This window comes from Haliotis asinina, chromosome 12 (assembly GCF_037392515.1).
Source record: "Haliotis asinina isolate JCU_RB_2024 chromosome 12, JCU_Hal_asi_v2, whole genome shotgun sequence".
Taxonomy (NCBI): Eukaryota; Metazoa; Mollusca; class Gastropoda; order Lepetellida; family Haliotidae; genus Haliotis; species Haliotis asinina.
Genome location: NC_090291.1, coordinates 57173578 through 57198464, shown reverse-complemented (window position 1 = coordinate 57198464; position 24887 = coordinate 57173578). Strand labels below are relative to the sequence as shown.

At 45.5% G+C, this 24887-nt stretch overlaps 1 protein-coding gene across 2 annotated transcripts in view; it reads left to right on the top strand.

The window, feature by feature from the left end:
- Positions 1-24887, top strand: part of LOC137258973 (uncharacterized) — a 50631-nt gene that overhangs the window by 8167 nt on the left and 17577 nt on the right. For both annotated transcript variants that reach the window (XM_067796667.1, XM_067796668.1), the window contains 19 exons: positions 3464-3595; positions 5277-5443; positions 9608-9801; positions 10590-10841; positions 11026-11126; positions 11724-11966; positions 12419-12623; positions 12737-13192; positions 14379-14532; positions 15200-15338; positions 15823-15954; positions 16909-17065; positions 17409-17521; positions 17670-17826; positions 18836-19075; positions 19328-19543; positions 19921-20102; positions 20345-20546; positions 20890-21041. In XM_067796667.1, the coding sequence (XP_067652768.1) occupies positions 3464-3595; positions 5277-5443; positions 9608-9801; positions 10590-10841; positions 11026-11126; positions 11724-11966; positions 12419-12623; positions 12737-13192; positions 14379-14532; positions 15200-15338; positions 15823-15954; positions 16909-17065; positions 17409-17521; positions 17670-17826; positions 18836-19075; positions 19328-19543; positions 19921-20102; positions 20345-20546; positions 20890-21041 (3594 nt within the window). The remainder of the gene's footprint in view (positions 1-3463; positions 3596-5276; positions 5444-9607; positions 9802-10589; positions 10842-11025; positions 11127-11723; positions 11967-12418; positions 12624-12736; positions 13193-14378; positions 14533-15199; positions 15339-15822; positions 15955-16908; positions 17066-17408; positions 17522-17669; positions 17827-18835; positions 19076-19327; positions 19544-19920; positions 20103-20344; positions 20547-20889; positions 21042-24887) is intronic.

Genomic DNA, 24887 nt, shown 5'->3' with positions numbered 1-24887 from the left:
GAAGCAAGGCGGCACGGTGTCTCCTTCGGGAGACATGGCATTTCCTCTGGTGCGACAGGTACGACTGTCAGGTGATTCCGGTTTATCTCCCAGGGCTGGAGAATGTGCGAGCAGGCGCTCTCTCTCGCCGGATCCTGGCCCCGCACGAGTGGATGCTCGATCGGCAGATATCCGGAGTTATCTCCCAGTTGTTCAGTTCGTTCCATGTGTATCTATTTGTGTCTGGCGGGATGAATCAGCTACCCTAGTTTGGAAGAAGGCATGGTGTCTTCGACCATTCGCGGCTACACCACTGCTATTTCCACCTTTCACACCCCTGGTGCTCTTCTTGGGCAGCAGCCTCTTGTACAGCACTTTCTAGCTGACATGGATTGGGTTCAACCTACTGTCAGGCGAACTAGCCGACCTTGGGATTTGTCAATCGTGCTTGATTGGCTGTCCGGTCCCACTTTCTCACATCTATCAGCTATTTCCATTCAGCTGTTAACATTGAAGGCCGTATTTCTGGTGGCGGTAACATCTCGGAGAAGGGTTGGTGATTTACATGCCATGTCTGCAGACCCGGCGCTGACAGTGTTTCACCCTGACCATGTCGATATTCGCCTCCCGGATACTTACCGTTCCGAAGATCGATCACACTTTCCATGTGACAGCTCCTGTTGAACTTTCAACTTTCACCCAACCTTCTACATCAGGAACCTGTGCAACGAGCACTCACCCGTTGGATGTCCATAAGACCCTCAAGGTCTACATCAAACGAACACAAGGATTACGTATGGGTACCCATCTGTTCTGCTGTTATGGTGGGATGAAAGCTGGGTTGTCGGCTTGCAAACAAACTCTTTCTCGCAGACTAGTTTCTGTTATCTGTGCCGCATATCAGCAAGGGCAGGCCTCCCCCTGAGGGGTTGAAGGCTCACTTGGTCAGGGCAGTAGCCACTTCGAAAACATTCGCATCAACACTGCCCATTGAAGGGATTTGCTCTGCTGCTATTTGGAGCAGGCCTAGCACATTCATCAAGCACTATCAGCTTAATACGCACTCACGTGAGTGTGCACGGTTTGGCCGTTCAGTTCTCTCCAGTGGACAGTGTCCTGCCACCCTGACCGAGTGAGTCTTGGTTACATGACAGTAGATACTGCTGACATACTGTGTATTAGTGCATATCTCCACTGTTGACATGTCCTGCAACTGCGATCTGACTAGATTTATTGTCAGTCTTAATCGGGATTTTTCCCTCCTTCGGTGCTCTCTATACGATTCACTATAAGGGCAGGGCGAATTTGACACTTTTTACAGTGCTCACTTATTATGCTTAGCTCTGAGTGGGTATTAGTGCGGTTGCTCCCTGTCGGTTCTCTCCCATAATGCCTCTCGCGGAAGCTCATCGGGTGTTCGACGCAGGTGAGTATTTGTTGTGTGTGTCAATTTTCGTAATTACGATCGCTTTAAATTTCCAGTCTTTGGGATTCTGAGTTATGCATATAAGTACCCCAAGGACGATCTCTATGAAAAAGAATTAGACAAACCTGTAGAGGATTCCAATTCTTTGAAGAGAATCGTCCTTGTGGTACAGCCACCTGCCTCCCTGCAATTCTGTTCACTGATTTTATATATCAGCAGAAGGAATGATGATATTGGCTTGGATGTTACCTGGTTGCCTGCGCATGTGCAGCAGAGGGATGACTCCATGTGGTGAGGGGCGGTATAATGAACAAAAAAGACTTTTTGTTGATTGTACAATATTTTATTCTAACATTGATAGAACAGTCACGTGACATTTTCCGGCAGCAGAAAATGCACATAAGTACCCCAAGGACGATTCTCTTCAAAGAATTGTAAACCTCTACAGTTTTGTCTAAATATGTGTGGCAGATGCAAAGTGGTGCCTTTTGCCATTAACAGGTTTTTGTGATTTAATTGTTTTCTCGGTTTCTCTGGAAATGTTTCGGACGTAGTCTCAAAATGGAGGGATGGGCCTCGAAAACCAGATGATTTGTCCTTTCAAATATGTTGGGGCCGGGGGGATATGTCATCTTCTGATGGCTCTTCTTGTGATTTATAACTCAAAACCATACAATATATTTCTGCAAAACTTCTAAAATACATCAGTCAGAAACTAAAGTGGTGCCTTTTGGTACTTACAGGTTTTTGTGATATATTGTTTTCTCGGTTTCAGTGGAAACGTTTCGGATTTCTTCTCAAAATAGGGGGACGGGCTTAGTTTCCTGAGCAGAACTCAAAATCGTTTCTTTATTTTTCAGCAAAACTTGGTAGATATACAAATCAGAAGCTAAAATGGTGCCTTTTGCTATTTACAGGTTTTTGTGATTCTTAGTTTCTCGGTATCCATGGAAGCGATTTGGACTTTTGATATTTTCGTTTCTGGAGCACATCTAAAACATTTCCTAATATCTGTTAGCAAAACTTTGTAGATATATATGCCAGATCCCAACGTGGTACCCCTTGCTATTTACAGGTTTTTGCGGTTTATAATTTTCTGGGTTTCCATGGAAATGTTTCAGACTTGGTCTCAAATGGAGGGGTGGGCCTTGTTTCTGGAGCACAACTCGAAAACTATTTGATATCTCTCTGCACAACTTGGCAGATACTTGAAGCAGACCACAAAGTAGTGCCTTATGTTATTTATAATGTTTTGGCATTTTTATTTTTCCCGGTTTCCACTGAAACAATTCTGACTTAGTCTCAAAATGGAAGGATAGGCTTCATTTCCAGAACACAACTCGAAAACCAGATGATTTGTCCTTTCAAATATGTTGGGGCTGAGGGGATATGTCTTCTTCTGATGACTCTTCTTGTGATTTATTGTCTGGGTTTCCATGGAAACGTTTTTGACTTAGTCTCAAAAGTGAGAGGTGTGTTTCATTTCCGGAGCAGAACTCATACTTCTTATTATGGGTCAGTAAAAGTTGGTAGATATGTGTCGCAGATCCTAGAGTGGTGCCTTTCGCTATTTACAGCTTTTTGTGATTTATCATTTTCTGAGTTTCCGCAGAAAATGTTTCTCACTTAATCTCAAAATGGAAGTAATGGGCACTCAAAAGCTTTCAGCAAAACTTGGCCAATATGTGAGGCAGCCCACAAAGTGGTGCCTTTTGCTATTTACAAAGTTTCGGCATTTTTATTTTTCCCGGTTTCCATAGAAACAATTCGGACTAAAGGGAGGGATTGGCTTCATTTCCGGAGCACAACTCAAAAACCATTTCATATCTTTCAACAGATCTTGGCAGATACATAAGACAGATCTTGAAGTGGTGCCTTTTTCTGTTCACAGATATATTGCATTTATATTTTTCATGATTGCCATGGAAACTTAGTTTACAAAAATATCAAGAAGCCTTCTGATGATTTGTCCTTTCAAATATGTTGGGTCTGGAGGGGATATGTCATCTCTGATGACTCTTCTTTATTAATAGTTGTGGATGTGGGTTTGTGAGACAGATGCTGGATGAGGCAGGGGGAACTGTGTTCGGATCGTCTGGCAAAGGAGCTGAAAATGAGGCAGGATTTCGGCCTCAAATGACCGATGTCCTTGAAATGGTACAGCAGTGTCGCAGTGCAGGCTTCAACCAGGTATGTAGTCACAGATATGTGCAGGGCAGGCATGTAGATCCGACATAGATATGTCCAGGGCAGGTGTGTAGGTCTGACACAGGTATGTGCAGGGCAGGCATGTAGATCCGACATAGATCTGTGCGGGGCAGGCATGTAGATCCAACATAGATATGTGCAGGGCAGGCATGTAGATCCGACATAGATATGTGCAGGGCAGGCATGTAGATCCGACATAGATATGTGCGGGGCAGGTATGTAGATCCAACATAGATATGTGCGGGGCAGGTATGTAGATCCGACATAGATATGTGCAGGGCAGGCATGTAGATCTGACATAGATATGTGCGGGGCAGGTATGTAGATACGACATAGATATGTGCAGGGCAGGCATGTAGATCCAACATAGATATGTGCGGGGCAGGCATGTAGATCCAACATAGATATGTGCAGGGCAGGTGTGTAGATCCGACATAGATATGTGCAGGGCAGGCATGTAGATCCGACATAGATATGTGCGGGCAGGTATGTAGATGAGACAGATATGTTCGGGGCAGGCATGTAGACCTGACATAGATATGTGCTGGGCAGGCATGTAAATCCAACATAGATATGTTCGGGGCAGGTTTGTAGATCCAACATAGATATGTGCGGGGCAGGTATGTAGATCCGACATAGATATGTGCAGGGCAGGCATGTAGATCCGACATAGATATGTGCGGGGCAGGTGTGTAGATCCGACAAAGATATGTGTGGGGCAGGTATGTAGATCTGACATAGATATGTGCGGGGCATGTATGTAGATGAGACAGAGATATGTTCGGGGCAGGCATGTAGATCTGATATAGATATGTTCGGGGCAGGTATGTAGATCCAACATAGATATGTGCGGGGCAGGTTTGTAGATCCAACATAGATATGTGCAGGGCAGGTATGTAGATCCGACATAGATATGTGCGGGGCAGGCATGTAGATCCGACATAGATATGTGCAGGGCAGGTATGTAGATCCGACATAGATATGTCCAGGGCAGGTATGTAGATCCAACATAGATATGTTCGGGGCAAGTATGTAGATCCAACATAGATATGTGCGGGCAGGTATGTAGATTCGACATAGATATGTTCGGGGCAGGCATGTAGATCTGACATAGATATGTGCGGGGCAGGTATGTAGATCCAACATAGATATGTGCGGGGCAGGTGTGTAGATCCGACATAGATATGTGCGGGGCAGGTATGTAGATCTGACATAGATATGTGCGGGGCAGGTATGTAGATGAGACAGAGATATGTGATGATGCAGATATAAGTTTGTTCACTGAGAACTTAGGGGATATAGGTTGATGTACCTTTGATATTTGTTTATGTTCCCTGAGCCTGAAGGCAACATAAGCAATGAGGGTACATGATCACTTGTCCCCCAAGGGACCAGTGAAGAGGGTATTTATCTAACCCAACACTACAATGTTAATTTTAGATAGATATTGGATGGTAAGGAGTACTGGAGTTTTTAACAGCATAAACACTACTAACATGAAGTACCAAACAAATTCCCATAGTTCGACATCTCAAGCAGGTAACATAGAAAATGTTACCCGCTTGTAAGCAGGGTACATTGATTGACTCAGCCAAGCAGAAAGTGACATTTGTGTATAAGGGAAGATAAGAGAAGATGTGACCACTCTGATTTGCTCCTGTAGAATGACAAGATTGAGTCAGCATTGCAAGACCAGTTCCAGCTGTTGGATGTGAAGCAGCTAGGATACGGCAACATCAGTCGCCTCGTCTCCGCGGCTGACAAGCCGGGCAAACACAAGTCAGCTGAACACCTGGTGTTATATGAAGCAGCTGTAGCAAGCCAGTCAAGGTGGGCAGCTTTAGTTTTCTGGAGAGATTCATCACTGTCAGTGTCCATACCTCTTCTGTGTAGATTAACCCTATCAGTGCAGGTTAACCCTATCAATGCAGGTTAACCCTATCAGTGTAAGCTAATGCCAACAGTGCGAGTTAACCACATCAGTGTAACTTAACCGCATCTGTGTAAGTTAACCTCATTAGTGTAAGTTAACCTGATCTGTGCAGATAAACCCATCAGTGCAGGTTAACCCCATCAGTGAAGATTAACCCCATCAGCATGGAATAACCCCATCAGTGCAGGTTAACCACATCAGTGTAGGTTAACCCCATCAGAGTAGATTAACCCTATAAATGAAATTGTATCTCTACAGTGTATATTAACACTTATTGCTTTCTATCTCTTACTATTAATTTTCTTCTTAGACAAGTTTACCCTTTTTTTTAACTGAGTATTATGTTTGTGCATCTGCTGATCTGAAGTTGGCTTGTCACAGGCTGCTCGTTACATCTCTTATGGGAGAAACTTAACAGCTTGTCGTGTTTGTGAGTCAAAAACCTCAAAGACACATTTTCTACCAGAAATCTATGACTTGTTGTTATGTGTAAGACGTACAACATCAGCATCAAAGCATCAGTATCAGCATCAGTATGTTGATGCTGGTGTTGTATGTGTGCTGTTAGTCCAAGACTTATTGTGTGTAAAGGTGTCGAACATTGATCTTTGATGCTGATGTTGTATGTCATATGTTAGTCTATTACTTGTTGTTATGTGTAAGGGTGTCATACATTGATCTTTGATACTGATGTGTGTCATATGTTAGTCTATTACTTCTTGTTGTGTGTAAGGGTGTCATACATTGATGTTTGATGCTTGTGATGTGTGTCTGCCTGTAGTCTAAGACTTGCTGTTGTGTGTAAGGGTGTCATACATTGATGTTTGATGCTTGTGATGTGTGTCTGCCTGTAGTCTAAGACTTGCTGTTGTGTGTAAGGGTGTTGTACATTGATGTTTGATGCTTGTGATGTGTGTCTGCCTGGTGTCTAAGACTTGCTGTTGTGTGTAAGGGTGTTGTACATTGATGTTTGATGCTTGTGATGTGTGTCTGCCTGTAGTCTAAGACTTGCTGTTGTGTGTAAGGGTGTTGTACATTGATGTTTGATGCTTGTGATGTGTGTCTGCCTGGTGTCTAAGACTTGCTGTTGTGTGTAAGGGTGTTGTACATTGATGTTTGATGCTTGTGATGTGTGTCTGCCTGGTGTCTAAGACTTGCTGTTGTGTGTAAGGGTGTCATACATTGATGTTTGATGCTTGTGATGTGTGTCTGCCTGTAGTCTAAGACTTGCTGTTGTGTGTAAGGGTGTTGTACATTGATGTTTGATGCTTGTGATGTGTGTCTGCCTGTAGTCTAAGACTTGCTGTTGTGTGTAAGGGTGTCATACATTGATGTTTGATGCTTGTGATGTGTGTCTGCCTGTAGTCTAAGACTTGCTGTTGTGTGTAAGGGTGTCATACATTGATGTTTGATGCTTGTGATGTGTGTCTGCCTGTAGTCTAAGACTTGCTGTTGTGTGTAAGGGTGTCATACATTGATGTTTGATGCTTGTGATGTGTGTCTGCCTGTAGTCTAAGACTTGCTGTTGTGTGTAAGGGTGTTGTACATTGATGTTTGATGCTTGTGATGTGTGTCTGCCTGTAGTCTAAGACTTGCTGTTGTGTGTAAGGGTGGTGTACATTGATGTTTGATGCTTGTGATGTGTGTCTGCCTGTAGTCTAAGACTTGCTGTTGTGTGTAAGGGTGTCATACATTGATGTTTGATGCTTGTGATGTGTGTCTGCCTGTAGTCTAAGACTTGCTGTTGTGTGTAAGGGTGTCATACATTGATGTTTGATGCTTGTGATGTGTGTCTGCCTGTAGTCTAAGACTTGCTGTTGTGTGTAAGGGTGTTGTACATTGATGTTTGATGCTTGTGATGTGTGTCTGCCTGTAGTCTAAGACTTGCTGTTGTGTGTAAGGGTGTCATACATTGATGTTTGATGCTTGTGATGTGTGTCTGCCTGTAGTCTAAGACTTGCTGTTGTGTGTAAGGGTGTTGTACATTGATGTTTGATGCTTGTGATGTGTGTCTGCCTGGTGTCTAAGACTTGCTGTTGTGTGTAAGGGTGTCATACATTGATGTTTGATGCTTGTGATGTGTGTCTGCCTGTAGTCTAAGACTTGCTGTTGTGTGTAAGGGTGTTGTACATTGATGTTTGATGCTTGTGATGTGTGTCTGCCTGGTGTCTAAGACTTGCTGTTGTGTGTAAGGGTGGTGTACATTGATGTTTGATGCTTGTGATGTGTGTCTGCCTGGTGTCTAAGACTTGCTGTTGTGTGTAAGGGTGTCATACATTGATGTTTGATGCTTGTGATGTGTGTCTGCCTGTAGTCTAAGACTTGCTGTTGTGTGTAAGGGTGTCATACATTGATGTTTGATGCTTGTGATGTGTGTCTGCCTGTAGTCTAAGACTTGCTGTTGTGTGTAAGGGTGTTGTACATTGATGTTTGATGCTTGTGATGTGTGTCTGCCTGGTGTCTAAGACTTGCTGTTGTGTGTAAGGGTGTCATACATTGATGTTTGATGCTTGTGATGTGTGTCTGCCTGTAGTCTAAGACTTGCTGTTGTGTGTAAGGGTGTTGTACATTGATGTTTGATGCTTGTGATGTGTGTCTGCCTGTAGTCTAAGACTTGCTGTTGTGTGTAAGGGTGGTGTACATTGATGTTTGATGCTTGTGATGTGTGTCTGCCTGTAGTCTAAGACTTGCTGTTGTGTGTAAGGGTGTCATACATTGATGTTTGATGCTTGTGATGTGTGTCTGCCTGTAGTCTAAGACTTGCTGTTGTGTGTAAGGGTGGTGTACATTGATGTTTGATGCTTGTGATGTGTGTCTGCCTGGTGTCTAAGACTTGCTGTTGTGTGTAAGGGTGGTGTACATTGATGTTTGATGCTTGTGATGTGTGTCTGCCTGGTGTCTAAGACTTGCTGTTGTGTGTAAGGGTGTTGTACATTGATGTTTGATGCTTGTGATGTGTGTCTGCCTGTAGTCTAAGACTTGCTGTTGTGTGTAAGGGTGTCATACATTGATGTTTGATGCTTGTGATGTGTGTCTGCCTGTAGTCTAAGACTTGCTGTTGTGTGTAAGGGTGTTGTACATTGATGTTTGATGCTTGTGATGTGTGTCTGCCTGGTGTCTAAGACTTGCTGTTGTGTGTAAGGGTGTCATACATTGATGTTTGATGCTTGTGATGTGTGTCTGCCTGTAGTCTAAGACTTGCTGTTGTGTGTAAGGGTGTTGTACATTGATGTTTGATGCTTGTGATGTGTGTCTGCCTGTAGTCTAAGACTTGCTGTTGTGTGTAAGGGTGGTGTACATTGATGTTTGATGCTTGTGATGTGTGTCTGCCTGTAGTCTAAGACTTGCTGTTGTGTGTAAGGGTGTCATACATTGATGTTTGATGCTTGTGATGTGTGTCTGCCTGTAGTCTAAGACTTGCTGTTGTGTGTAAGGGTGTCATACATTGATGTTTGATGCTTGTGATGTGTGTCTGCCTGTAGTCTAAGACTTGCTGTTGTGTGTAAGGGTGTTGTACATTGATGTTTGATGCTTGTGATGTGTGTCTGCCTGTAGTCTAAGACTTGCTGTTGTGTGTAAGGGTGTCATACATTGATGTTTGATGCTTGTGATGTGTGTCTGCCTGTAGTCTAAGACTTGCTGTTGTGTGTAAGGGTGTTGTACATTGATGTTTGATGCTTGTGATGTGTGTCTGCCTGGTGTCTAAGACTTGCTGTTGTGTGTAAGGGTGTCATACATTGATGTTTGATGCTTGTGATGTGTGTCTGCCTGTAGTCTAAGACTTGCTGTTGTGTGTAAGGGTGTCATACATTGATGTTTGATGCTTGTGATGTGTGTCTGCCTGTAGTCTAAGACTTGCTGTTGTGTGTAAGGGTGTTGTACATTGATGTTTGATGCTTGTGATGTGTGTCTGCCTGTAGTCTAAGACTTGCTGTTGTGTGTAAGGGTGGTGTACATTGATGTTTGATGCTTGTGATGTGTGTCTACCTGGTGTCTAAGACTTGCTGTTGTGTGTAAGGGTGTTGTACATTGATGTTTGATGCTGATGTATGCCTGTCCAGCCACAGAGGTGATGTGAAGGTTGGTATTCTGGGTGACCGGACTCGCGAGCACGCCCTGGCCTGTCTCCACAACTGCCCCCTTCTGGTGGACATGACTGAGTGGAGTCACTGGAACATGGTGTTTCTGCCCCAGCTTGGCAAACTGAAAGACTTCATCCACAAGTATGGTGGCATCACATCTCTCACGACAGAAGGTAGGTGGCAGCTGTATACGTCTCCAGGGCAAATCCACCTTAGATGTGAACTTCACCAACCAATGGGTGAGGGTTGACTTTTCTACTATCCCCTACTAGGTGCTTCTTCTGTGATCTGAACAGAACCCCCACCTGTGTATGAATAACTGACACATTCCTGCAGCAACTGATCACAAACAGAGAACACTCTGCCTACTTTTGATTAAAGTAATCTCTGCTATGAAAGAACTGGGGGGCTGTCTTAAAATGTTGAGAACTGGTTGTGTGTTTTTTTGCAAGCGGAACTCTCACTAGACCATCATGATGTTATAGGAGTCACGAGAAACATTACTGGTCTTGTCCAGTTATTACCCAAATCTGGCATAAATCGGAGAACGGAAACACTGATGCATTTATCTAAGTCTTGTATGGCAAACAAGTCACAGCAATTTGACATGGCCTGCACTATTTTCTGTAAGCCCACGTAACTAAGGACAGGTGGGTTATGTGCCATTTGGTGGAAAGACTAGAATGAACACTGCAGGTTGTTGTCTACACTGGTGCACTGATAGTTAACATTCTTATATGTCTGTGTAGGTTTCAGATAACACAAAAATGATGTTTTGTATGTTAGCCTCTTAATGGCATTATATTAAGAAATATTCTCTCTTGGAAGAAATCATCCTGTGGAAATGTTGCGTTATGTTGTGATGCTGCTGTCTTGGTTCATATAATAACACTTGTGAGAGAATCAAGGTCAAGGCCATTTTACTTGCTAGGAACTATTTTCATGTTATGTGGTTTTACAGGTGGTACTAAGAAGGTCACAACTGATGTCGTAGCCATGGAGACCCAGCCTGGTGTTTTGCTGAAACTGGTTAGCCAGACATCACCCGAGAGGTTCCAGGATGCACTGTCAAGCAAGGATGTCCAAGGCGTTTGTGGCCATCTTGTTTCCATGGTGATGATGAACAAGGGTATAGAGAACACTCCCACTGCTCTTTTGGCAAATCACATGAAGACAGCTTTGTTTTCCCTTCATGCTGCCAATCAGACACCAGGTAACTGTGACAACAAGAATCAGTCATATCATAAGAGTTCAGTCAAGTTTGTTTTATATATGCACTGTACAAGACTCTCTAGCCAGTTATATAGTTTGGAAGAGTTAATTTGATGGTTTGTGTTGGGCCTACACTGCTGTTGTACACGTATCATGTTTTCTACCAACAAGTACTGTATATGCAGGTGGACCCCCTCAGACCGATGTGTCCGACCCAGCAGTGATGTTTGTCCTGGACTGTCTGGTGAAGCTTCCACTCAGACTGTCTGTTGCACTTGCCAACCAGGTAAGCTACAATTATCAACCAGGAAAAAGTAGGTGATGCTGATACCAGACGATCTATCCTTGCCAACCAAGATGACTATCCTTACCAACCAGGGTGTATGTCCTTATCTACCAGGATGACTATCCTTATCTACCAGGATGACTATCCTTATCTACCAGGATGACTATCCTTATCTACCAGGATGACTATCCTTATCAACCAGGGTGTATGTCCTTATCTACCAGGATGACTATCCTTATCAACCAGGGCATCTATCCTTATCGTCCAAGGTGTCTGTCCTTATCAACCAGGATGACGATCCTTATCAACCAGGATGACTATCCTTATCAACTAGGGTGTCTATCCTTGCCAACCAAGGTGTCCATCCTTGCCAACCAGGATGAGTATCCATTCCTTTGTTAACTAGTAAATGCTTGGCCTTGACAGATGAACCTTCTGCTTCTCATGAAGAATATGAAGGTGCACTGTGACTTTTGTTAAGTTGTTGGATTGTGATTGTTTCATTGTAGTAGTTTTGCCTCTAATGAACACAAACCTCGTCACAATATAACTGTTCCAAACACTACATATCATTTAAGATTTGTGTGATATTTGTAGATCTTCCTGGAACCTCTGGGTCAAGTCATTGGTACCACCAAGTCTAAATCACTTCTACTGTCAGCTTGTTGTGATGACAGTTGGAGGGTCCAGCAGCTGGAGAAGCTGGGATGTCTGCTGGGGGTTCAAGAGTGGACAGTCACGCTCACCAACAAGTGCCACCCACCCCCAGATGCCATCACGGAAGTCCTCTCGGCTGCCGACATCAAGGCCCTGAGGGAGCTAGGGGAGGAGCTTATAGTGGTGAGGCATAGTGGAGCTGATTGTATTGAGATGTAGTGGAGCTAATTGTGTTGAGACATAGTGGAGCTTATTGTGACGAGGCATGGTTTAGCTGATAGTGGTGAGACAGTTTAGCTGATAGTGGTGAGACACTGCCATCACGGAGGTCCTCTCGGCTCCCAACGTCAAAGCCCTGAGGGAACTAGGGGAGAAGTTTATAGTGTTGAGACATAGTGGAGCTGATTGTGTTAAGACATAGTTTAGATGATAGTGGTGAGACATAATGGAGCTGGTTGTGGTGAGGCATTGTTTAGCTGATTGTGTTGAGACATAGTGGGGCTGATTGTGGTGAGACACAGTGGAGCGCCATAGTGGTGAGTCATAAAGAAGCTGATTTGTCATCAGTGCAAGACTCTAGAGGTGACAGTAATGATTGCCTGTAACTAGTTATGGTAGAATCTTTCTGTTTGCAGGAGAGTGAGTCAGAGGAAGAGTTGGAATCAGAGTCGGAGTCTGACAACCTGGACTCCATCTTGTCTGATGATAACCAGGAGGAGCTAGCTGCCAGGAAGGAGTCACTGGGGACACAGGATAGGAGCACAGTCAGGACAGACCTGGAAGTGAAGGTTGGGGAGGAGGTGGCCTTTATGGACGGTGGTGGGGAAGACGAGAAGAATGGTGTGTATGTTTGACTTACTCAAGTCAACCGTTTGTTCGTGTTGCAGTAAATCCTGGTACTAAACATTCCTTGTCAATGCTTACATTTCTTGCCTGCTGTTCTTGTTTAACAGGAAACTCTTCAGATTCTTCACATGAGGAAGAGGAGAAGGTGGAAGAAGAGCAGACAGCAGAAAATGACAGTGAGCCCAAGTTGAACAAATACCAGCTGATTATAGAGCAAATCAGACGTGAGGAGTTTGGCATTGGTGTTGAACTGAATGAAGATGGACAGCGACTGATGAAGGTGCAGCAGGAGCGCCTGGGGCGGAGTCTGGACCGATTGTCTCGGGATCTGTACAGCAAGGATACACACTTTGTGCTTGAGCTAGTGCAGAATGCAGATGACAATTCCTACCCAGACAACATCCTGAAGAATGAGAATGATGAGTGCCCGTCAGTGAAGTTCCGAATTGACTCCGATGGGGTGATGGTCCAAAACAATGAGAATGGTTTTCGGGAGAAAGATATCCGAGCTCTCTGTGATGTGGGCAGGAGCACCAAGGGAAAACACAAGTTTGGGTACATTGGTGAGTCTTACACCCAGTGGGAGATGTAAGTGCTCCAACAGTGAGCCTTACACCCACTGCGAGATCCAAGTGCTCCATTGGTGAGTCTTACACCCAGTGGGAGATGTAAGTGCTCCATCGGTGAGTCTTACACCCAGTGGGAGATGTAAGTGCTCCATCGGTGAGCCTTACACCCAGTGGAAGATGTAAGTGCTCCATTGGTGAGTCTTACACCCAGTGGGAGATGTAAGTGCTCCATGAGTGAGTCTTACACCCAGTGGGAGATGTAAGTGCTCCATCGGTGAGTCTTACACCCAGTGGGAGATGTAAGTGCTCCATCGGTGAGCCTTACACCCAGTGGGAGATGTAAGTGCTCCATCGGTGAGTCTTACACCCAGTGGGAGATGTAAGTGCTCCATGAGTGAGTCTTACACCCAGTGGGAGATGTAAGTGCTCCATCGGTGAGTCTTACACCCAGTGGGAGATGTAAGTGCTCCATCGGTGAGTCTTACACCCAGTGGGAGATGTAAGTGCTCCATCGGTGAGTCTTACACCCAGTGGGAGATGTAAGTGCTCCATCGGTGAGTCTTACACCCAGTGGGAGATGTAAGTGCTCCATCGGTGAGTCTTACACCCAGTGGGAGATGTAAGTGCTCCAACGGTGAACCTTACACCCTCTGAGAGATCCAAGTGCTCCATTGGTGAGTCTTACACCCAGTGGGAGATGTAAGTGCTCCATCGGTGAGTCTTACACCCAGTGGGAGATGTAAGTGCTCCATCGGTGAGTCTTACACCCAGTGGGAGATGTAAGTGCTCCATGGGTGAGTCTTACACCCAGTGGGAGATGTAAGTGCTCCATTGGTGAGTCTTACACCCAGTGGGAGATGTAAGTGCTCCATCGGTGAGTCTTACACCCAGTGGGAGATGTAAGTGCTCCATCGGTGAGTCTTACACCCAGTGGGAGATGTAAGTGCTCCATCGGTGAGTCTTACACCCAGTGGGAGATGTAAGTGCTATATCTGAGACACTCAGTTGATATCATTCAAATACCACATGATAACCAGTATTTGGCAAAGTCAGTATCTCTTATGTTTCTGACTTGGTGATGTATATACAGGATGCTCTACCTACTCACCAGTTAAGTATTAACACCTTTCAATCCAGATGTGCTGTGATGGCATTCACAGGTTTGACAATCTCTCCACAGGACAGAAAGGAATTGGCTTCAAATCAGTGTTCAGAGTAACAGATTGCCCCCAGATTCACTCCAATGGCTTCCACATTAAGTTTGATGTGAAGAGTGGACCCACCGGCTACATTCTTCCTCACTGGATGGACGAAGAACAAGCTCAGGATAAAGGGTGAGTTGTTGGTGGTGCCCATGTGGTGTAATGATTGTTGAGATGAGATTTAATGAAGCTGAAGTATTGAGCATGTGTGATCTCTGATGAATTGTTGTGCATGTGTGATCTGTAATGAAGTGTTCAGTATGTGTGATCTTTGATGAAGTGTTCAGCATGAGTGATCTTCGATGAAGCATTCAGCATGTGTGACATGAAATGAAGTGCTCAGCTTGAGATTGATTAAAGTTAAAGTGTTGAGTGTGTGTGATCTGTGATGAAGTGGTCAGCATGTGTGATCTGTGATGAAGTGTTCAGCATGTGTGATCTGTGATAAAGTGTTCAGCAAATATGTTCTTTGATGAAGTGTTCAGCATGTGTGATCTGTGATGAAGTGTTCAGCAAATATGTTCTTTGCTGAAGTGTTCAGCATGTGTGATGTGTGAGGAAACGCTCAGCATGTCTGATCTGTGAAGAAAATTTCAGCATGTGATTCAGTATGTATGTAACCTTTGATAATGTATTCAACATGACAGAGAAGTGTTCAGCATGAGTGTTACCTTTGATGAAGTGTTTAGAATGTGTGTGATCTGTGATGAAATGTTCAGTGTGTGTATTATCTGTGATGAAGGGTTCAGTATGTGTGAACTGTTGTGATGTGTTCAGGATGTATGCAATCTGCTTGCAGCTGGACTACTCAGATCTATCTGCCCCTGAAAGAAGAGATGAGTCTGCAGACAAGGTCACTGGCTGCCAGGTTCAATGACATCCACCCTTCACTACTGCTCTTCCTGCATCGACTAAGGCAGATAACCCTGGAGAACTTGGTGAGTACTGGCCTCAGCACTGGAGAGAACTTTGTGTGGGCTGGCCTAGACATGAACACAGGACTTGGTGAGTGGTGGCCTAGACATGAACACAGGACTTGGTGAGTGGTGGCGTAGACATGAACACAGAACTTGGTGAGTGAAGGCCTAGACATGAACACAGGACTTGGTGAGTGGTGGCCTAGACATGAACACAACATGTGGAGAGAGGTGGCCTAGACATGAACACAGAACTTGGTGAGTGGTGGCCTAGACATGAACACAGAACTTGGTGAGTGGTGGCCACGACATGAACACAGAACTTGGTGAGTGGTGGCCTAGACATGAACACAGGACTTGGTGAGTGGTGGCCTAGACATGAACACAGACATTGTGAAGAGAGCTTGGTGAGCACTGGCCCAGACTTTGCATTCAAATATAACATCAAGCTAAACCCATCCATATGTACGTTATAACAAAATTATTTGTTTGTTCTTTTTCTCAGATTGAATGCAATATGGTGACGATGCGACGCCGCGATCTCGGGGAAGGTGTCATTGAGATTGACCATGGAACCAAGGTTGATAGATGGCTGGTTATTAGGAAGCTGCTGGATGCATCTTCCATTTCAGTACAGGTGAGTTCCTTGACAACAGGTACACACCACATGAGGTATAGACGTGGGTTCCTTGATGACATATACACACCACATACAGGTGGATTCCTTGACAACAGGTACACACCATATACAGGTGGATTCCTTGACAACAGGTACACACCACATACAGGTGGGTTCCTTGATGACAAGTACACACCACATGAGATATAGAGGTGTCCTCAGGTACACACCTCATACAGGTGGGTTCCTTGATGACATATACATGCCACATACAGGTGGGGTGCCTTGATGACATATACACCACATAAGGTATAGAGGTGTCATCAGGTACACACCTCATACAGGTTAGTTCCTTGATGACAGATACACACTACATACAAGTTGGTTCCTTGATGACAAATACACGCCGCATACAAGTCGATTCCTTGACGACAGGTAGTCACCACATTCAGGTAGGTTCCTTGATGACAGGTACACACTACAAACAGGTGGGTTCCTTGATGACAGGTACACACCTCATTCAGGTTGGTTCCTTGATGACAGGTACACACCAGATACAGGTAGGTTCCATGATGACAGGCACACACTTCATACATGTTGGTTCCTTGACGACAGGTACACACCACATACAGGTGTGTCTCTTGATGACAGGTACACACCACATGAGGTGTAGAGGTGGGTTCATTGATGACAGGTACACACCACATACAGGTGGATTCCTTGATGACAGGTACACACCACATACAGGTGAGCTCCTTGATGACAGGTACACACCACATAGAACAATTGAACATTAAACCATTTGTTACCAATAGGCACGGGTCTTCAGTATCAAGCATTTGGTAGCGTGCGTTGGCAGTCGCGGTTCTGCATATGCCTCTGACATGGACATTTTAACCATGTGGGCTATTAACACAAGCCTCTCTAACTAGTAAAGATTTGATAGACTGTAATACATATATATCTGTCCAGGCCAAGTCTGGTGTAGATGTGGAGTCCACGGAGATAGCTCTTGCATTCCCTCTCAGGCACAAGGATCAGAAAGTGAACGTTCATGTCCTCCCAAACAAACAGCCTGTCTTTGCCTTCCTACCGCTTCGTAGCTATGGCTTCAGGTTCATCATTCAAGGTGAGTCACAGATACTTAAAGTTGTAGTGATATGTGACTATGTTGTAGCCATGTGTGACTATGCTGTAGTGATGTGTGACTATGTTGTAATGATGTGTGACTATGTTGTAATGATGTGTGACTATGTTGTAATGATGTGTGACTATGTTGAAGTGATGTGTGACTATGTTGTAATGATGTGCGACTATGTTGTAATAATGTGTCACTGTGTTGTGTTGATGTGTAACTATGCTGTAGTGATGTGTGACTATGCTGTAGTGATGTGTGACTATGCTGTAGTGATGTGTGACTATGTTGTGTTGATGTGTGACTTAGTTGTGATGGATGAACCTTGTCTCCCTAGGTGACTTTGATGTGCCATCCAGTCGTGAGGATGTTGATCGTGACAGTCCGTGGAACCAATGGTTGAGAAACGAGATCCACACACTGTTCATTGAGGCACTGGATGTATTTAAGGTAGGTGAACCCTTTCAACCCTTAGTCAGGAGATAATTATCAGGAATTCATTGTGACCTAGTTTCTCTCAAGCTGAATTCTCTTCCACATCTGGCCAGAAGCTATAATGGTGGAGTTGTCTGCATCTCCTTTGTCTTTCTGGCTTCAGTCTCATCCTGACTTCAGCAACATGGAAGCGCTGGCTGCCTACCTCCAGTTTGTGCCCATGGAGGATGAAATTCTTGACTTTTTCCGTCCTGTTGCCACCCAGATCCTGGGAAAACTCCGTGCTAAAGAGTGCCTACCTGTGCAGACCAGCAAGAAAGGTAACACTCCCTATTATGTGTGTGTACTTATGTTATATGAAGGTGTTGCCTGTTGGTTCAGACCAGCAAGAAAGGTAACACCCCTCACTATGTGTGTGTACTTGTATTACATAATGGTGTTGCCTGTTGGTTCAGACCAGCAAGAAATGTAACACCCCTCACTGTGTGTGTGTGTGTGTGTGTGTACTTGTATTACATAACGGTGTTGCCTGTAGGTTCAGACCAGCAAGAAAGGTAACACCCCCCACTGTGTGTGTGTTCTTGTATTACATAACGGTGTTGCCTGTTGGTTCAGACCAACAAGAAAGGTAACACCCCCTACTGTGTGTGTGTGTACGTATGTTATATGAAGGTGTTGCCTGTTGGTTCAGACCAGCAAGAGAGGTAACACCCCTCACTGTGTGTGTGTGTACTTATGTTATATGAAAATGTTGCCTGTAGGTTCTGACCAACAAGAAAGGTAACACCCCTCACTATGTGTGTGTGTGTACTTGTATTATATAACGGTGTTCTCTGTTGGTTCAGACCAGCAAGAAAGGTAACACTCCCCACTGTGTGTGTGTATGTATGTTATATGAAGGTGTTGCCTGTTGGTTCAGACCAACAAGAAAGGTAACACTCCCCACTATGTGTGTGTACTTATGTTATATGAAGGTGTTGCCTGTTGGTTCAGACCAACAAGAAAGGTAACACCCCCCACTGTGTGTGTACTTGTAGTAAATGAAGATATAAATTACTGCAAGCTTTTAACAGCATCTCTAAGGGACATAGGTTGCCAATATACAAGGAACTATTGAGCTTGGGACCTGGAATAATGTTGAACATGGCTTTTGAAATAAATGCCCTCACGTCTCGCTCATCAACTCCCTGTATCTTGTATCTACACATTTTGCGAATAAAACCTTTTGCAAAAGAGGACAACTGGCACGTCTTTGTGTGCTACATATCAATCTTTACACACGATCCTAGCATCCCTGTCAGTATATACCTGTATGGTTCTTGTTTTCAGGATCAGTGCAGTTGAAGATCCCATCCCAGACAGTGATTGTGCGCGATGCCCTTGTGAAGGAGGTTATCTCCCCTGAGCTGCTGCAGAAAAACCTTAACCTCTACTATCTACATGCTGATGTGGCTATGACCTTGACCCCTGCTTTGGCACAGAGCCTCGGTGTGGAAAACATCACTGTCGAACATCTGCTGCAGATTGGCAAGTCTCTGGCGCTGTCATGGGATACTCAAACGATTGACTGTACGTACTGTATGAATTGCTCTCTGTCAGGGAGGGTACTGTAGCCTAATGTTTAAGGTTTCAGTCCGTCATGCTGAAATCATGGGTTTGATTCCGAAGTTATACATTGATTGAAGCCCATTTCTAGTCATTTGTTTCAGTCACTTGTTGCTATTTGGCAGAAGTAATTCTGATGCCATGTAAATTTTTCACTCACTCACCCACCCAGTCAGCTGCAGACAGATGCATGACTTTACTGTGTATGTGTGACAGGTACAGAGAAGGTGGTGACTGCAGCCAAGTGGCTTGCCTGTGTGCATCGTAATCTCGATGAGTTCCAGGAGAATGACCAGGTGTTTCAGAGCCTCAAGACAACCCGTATCATCCCCCTGTCCACTGGACAGCTGGTCTGTCTGGCTGAAATGACCGTGTTCTTACCACCTGTTGACTCCAAGCAAGCATCACAAACTCCACAGCTTGCCGGACGAGGTATGAATGTTTACATCAACAATTCATCAGGTTGACAGTCCTTATTTGACTGACAACATCGGACTGTCAGGTAGAAAGTCATTCTTAGACTGGCACTAGCAGACTGTCAGGTAGAAAGTCCATCTTGGATTGACGATAGCAGACTGTCAGGTTGAAAGTCCTCAGACTGACAAAAGCGGACTGTCAGGTTGAAAGGCCCCCTTAGATTGACAATAGCTGTCAGATAGAAAATCCTTCTTTGACTGACAATAATGTGCAGTTTGATTTAACATCCATCTTAAATAATAGATGTCAGGAAATCCTTTTTATTTTGACAACAACTGCCTTTTCTAGATTGACAGCTATCTGATATTTATTTGTTGTTTGTTTCTTGCTAGATCCCTTATTGGAGCTGCACCATGACCTCTGCATGGTGCACCCTGGACTCGTGACAACTGCTGACAATGAGGTCAACTCTCAGGTCCAGAAAATTCTCCAACGTGTGGGAGTGAAGCAGTTGTCTCCCTTTGATATCATTCACCATCATATATTGCCCACACTCAAGTCTGAGGCATGGCAGGTGAATTGTGCACCCACATATATTTCTTAATCGTAACTTGCAATTCCTCAAGCCTGCATCAAGGCATGTGAATTATCTCACTTTGGTCTCATTCGCCATCATATCATGTCAGTACTCATGTTTCTCAGCATCTCTTGCCATTAGTAAAGTCTAAATTATGGCAGGAAAGTTATCTCCCATTGAAATTGTGTCAGCTGTTCTGCTGTTAGTCTACATGCCATGTTCCTATTCTGTTGAATCAGACCAAGTCACGAGACATCCTCATCAGTTACCTGCTCTTCATCAAGTCCCAGAGCGAGCAGCAACCATCTTTAATCAACATGGAGGAACTGAAGTCTGTGGTCCGCGTTGTCACCAACGTTGGCCTGAAGAAGCCAGCTGATGAGGCTGTGCACTTCACACCACCCTACGGGAACAAGATTGATCTGCAGCAACAGTTGCCAGGTGACTTCATCCTCATACTCAAATCAGATAAACCAGTGGTTGATATTCTGTTTGCTAGCATTATTTCAGTGTTGCCTGTAAGGTTTAGACAGCTGAGGCTAAGGCAACTCTCACCTGTGAACTTGGAAGTATTGGTGATCTAGATCAACATATGTTTGTCCAACGAAGTGACTTAATGAACTGGGTAGAAGGTCATAGTGAATTTTACTACTCCTTATCATATAAATACATAGCAGAACATTGCTGAGTGTAGTGGAAAATAAACAAATGCTAAGTTTCAAGTACTTGTCATGAGACCTGGCTGCTGTTGCTGTGGATTAAAGACGGTGTGTATGTTTGTCAGGCTATGACTGGGTGCTGCTGGATGCTGTGTACCTGAACCAGGCTGTCAGTCCGCACGATGTCCGCCAGTGGCATGACTTCTTCCTGCAGCTTGGAGTCACAGACTTCCTCAACATCACAGTCACAGATGTGCACCTTGACCGGGAGTCCATGGTAGGTCCATCCAATCCACATGTTGTATGTCACCTTAGAGACCATGGTAGGACCATCCAGTCCACACATTGTAGGTCAGCTTGGAGGCCATGGGAAGTCCTTCCAGTCCATGTTATTTCTTATCCTGACTCATGCTTATTTGCTTATCTCCTCCCTCTATGCAAAGATAGAGGAACACTTGAAGTCCCTTGAAGGTCCCTTCTTTTGAAGCTGATGTACATTCACACTCACCCACAGGAAGCCTCCCCATTCTTTTTCAGAAGAAGTCCTCCTTGGGGTACATATATAGCATTAAAATGTCCATTTAAAATGCCTATGACAGTTGTAACAATATTGAATAAATATTTTACAAAACAAAAAACTTGTTTTTGTCATGTGAGACAGGGCCCCCACCTGGGCCCCTTAACAGCCAAGAGCAGGTAACTCTCGCAGTGTACCTCATACCTCACTTTTCATGCTGTTGTCATAGAGGACAGTCGTCCATTCAGGACCTCTCATATTTATAGGAAGCTTACGAGTTGAAGAGAAAATGAGTGAGAAAGCTACAAAAACCGTATGTATGGTTCCTTTTTAACGCACGGGCACTATTAGGAATTCATATTTCACTCTTTTTCATTCATGAAATGTTGTAACTTTGTGTGGTGGCCATGGTCTTCAGCCATGGGGCTGACAAGATGGCGGTCAGCACGTACCTGGTGGTTTTTTTTTCCTGCCTATTTTTAGGTGTGGTTGTAAATACAAACAGGATATTTGTATGTTTTTCACCCTTCTTTTCTATGGTAGCAAAAAAAAAAATATGCTATTGTATGTTTTCATTAATAGCTTTATTATTTAACAGTTAAATATTGCCAGTGCGTAGTATTGTTTCTGTTAAATACTCATGTGTTTGTTGGATTAACAGGCCTTTATTAGTCATAGCGCGGTTCTGTTTTTATCAGTTCAAGGGGTGTGCTACTTGTCACGCAAAACTTCCCCCACGGGATAGGCATCTTGTGTGCCTGCGTTGCCTGGCGGAGGAGGCTCACGACAAGCAGGGATGCACAATCTGTCAAGACTTTTCCCCTAGGGCTAAAAAATCCAGACATGCGGACTTGATCTTTTATAGATCCTTGATCCAGGCGGGGGGCATATTTGGGCTCAACAGCCGCCATCGAAAAAAGCCAAAAAAGACCAAAAGAAGGGTGCGTCTTCAGTCTCGGCGGGGGATACTGTTAAACCAGCGAAGGGTACTTCGGCCCCCCCTCCAGCGGTGGCTTCTACCTCCGCAGCACCTCCTACTGAACCCTCGCTACCTTTAACCTTCGAATTACTTTTGTCTTTGTTGCAGCAGTAGATGGCGTCGGTACATACATTGATTACGGACGCGATGTCCGGTCTCCGCCAGGAGATCAGCGTCCATCTGGAGTCGGGTGTGTGTCCGAATTCGGCTTCCATGGGACTCCCCAGCCACGCCTCTGGCGTAGGTGTGGGGATTTCCCTAGGGAGTGCGCAGGAACTGACTTCAGCGTCGGTTGCGATCCGCCACCCAGACTCAGTCTCGGGCGTTGGGTATATGGCGTCGGGCCGCTCGGCTCCGCTCGGGCCTCTCTCTCTTTCGGTTGTTACCTTGACCGATCCCCCGGAGCTATCCTTAGATGAAAGATATGAGGTGTCACTCATGGGGGTTGCACCGAGGAGATCATGGAGGAGGGGGGGACCGGGGTGGACCGAGTGACTCTTCCTTTTCGCTCGGCGCTTCGTTGAGGCAGGTGCGGGAACGCATAGCTTCCGTCCTGCCTCAGGTCGTGGTTGCTTTGGTGACACCTGACCCCGAGGAGTTCCGTCTACTGGGTGAGGCTTTCGCCCCAGCCAAGGTAGCGGATTCTCGGCTGTGCATCCTCCCTTTTATATTGGCAGAGGTTATTAACCCTCTTCTAACAGGTGCGCGGTCACGCTTCGATTTACTGGAGCTAGACCGGTCCTACCTCATGGGTGATCTTAACCTGTATAACCCTCCCGTGGTCGAAGACTGTATCTATGCATCGGTTGCCCTGGGGGGTTTGTTGGGCAGCTCTTTAGCTTCGGCTAAACAAGGGCAGCGCCTGCCTCCATTTACTTCTAACGTTACTGCCCTCAAAGCGGCTTATAGGTCGTTTGAGGAGCAGTACCGTAATGCAGCTCAATGCCTTAAAGTCACAATACACGCCGCATATACCTCGGTATTGCAGTGTCAGCTTGGGGATGGCGGCGGTGTCGAGGAGGAGTGTGCCTCTCCTACACTCGCACAGCAGCTTGCAGAGGTGCAGTCATATCTGGCACGGGACTCGATCAGGTCCTCGGCGTGCCAGATGATGTCGGCAGTTATGGGCCTCCGTAGGCTGTGGCTGTCCGTGGCACGGTATTCCCCGGCCACTCAACAAGCGTTCCTGTCACTGCCCTTCCGGATGGGATCTACTCTCTTCCCGGGAGCGGCATCGGAGGAGGCGGTGTCTGCCTTCAAGGAATCTAAGCTCTTGTTAGAACAGCCTCACACTTCTCGTGCACGGCCCCTGGTGCCTACCTCTGCTTTTCCTTCGGCTCCGGCACAGCCCTTGCAGGTGCGGAAGGGTAAGGGTAAGGGTAGGAGTAAGGGTAAGGCTGCGGCGCCCCAGCAGCCTTTTCCGAGGAAGGGGAAGTCGGTCCCGGCTTCCCAGTAAGTCATCTTCTGGAGCCCTTGCAAGTGAACCCGAATCAAGCAGTCAGAGTACTGCTGACGTCGGGTATTCATTGTCTCCTGCCACACCCTCCTGTGGGTGGCCGCCTTTCCCACTTCCTGTCGGATTGGGAAAAGGTAACCTCCAACCACTGGGTCCTATCCACACTCAGGGACAGCCACTTACCACAGTGCAAGAGAGACCCGCCTCCCTTTTCCGGGATCTGTCGAACGCCTGTGCCGGTACTTCGGGAGAAAGCCGAGGCTCTCCCCGCTGAGGTCCAGTCTTTACTGGACAAGGCGGCCATCGAGGTGGTTCCGGGGGGTCAGGCACAAGAGTGATTTTACTCCACTTATTTCCTGGTCAGCAAAAAGGACGGAGGGTTCAGGCCGATTCTCAATCTAAAACGTCTGAACACTATGCTGCAGGTACCATCATTCAAGATGAAGACACTACAGTCAGTGATCTCATCTGTAGAAAGAGGCGACTGGCTTGCGTCCATCGACCTCAAGGACGCGTACCTGCATGTCCCGATGCATCCCGAGTTCAGGAAGTACCTGCGGTTTACCTCCGACGGGGTATGCTATCAGTGTCGTGTGCTTCCCTTCGGCATCGCTACAGCTCTGAGGGTATTCACCAAGCTTAAGTTAATCCCAGCGCAAGTGGCCAGGTCACAGGTGTTGTCACCTGTACCTGGACGACTGGCTTATACGAGCACTTGCTGCTCACTTGAGTCGAGACACAACATTCGCCATAATGTGTATTCTCACCAGGTTGAGCTGGATTATCAACCTCAAGAAGTCGGACCTAGTTCCTACACAGGATCTGATCTTCTTAGGCGCACGGTTCGACACAGCGAGAGGCTTCTTCTCCCTGTTGCCGGATCGGATCTCCAAAGTTCAGAGAGTTGCTCTGCAATTCCTCGAGTCCCCCTCGGCTTCGGCTCAGGTTTGGCTCCAATTGCTAGGCAACATGGCAGCGACGGTGGACATTGTTTTGAGGGAGTGGTTGAGTTCTCACCAGTGGGCAGAGTCGTGATTCCGCTAGCTAAATGAGCTTATGAGATCTCGACCTTGCTTAACATGAAATGTTCCTGGTGATGGGTTTTCACGAAACCATTTTTTTTTTATTGGTGAAGGGTACCCTCTGGTGGTGGTATTTTTTAAAAAACCCA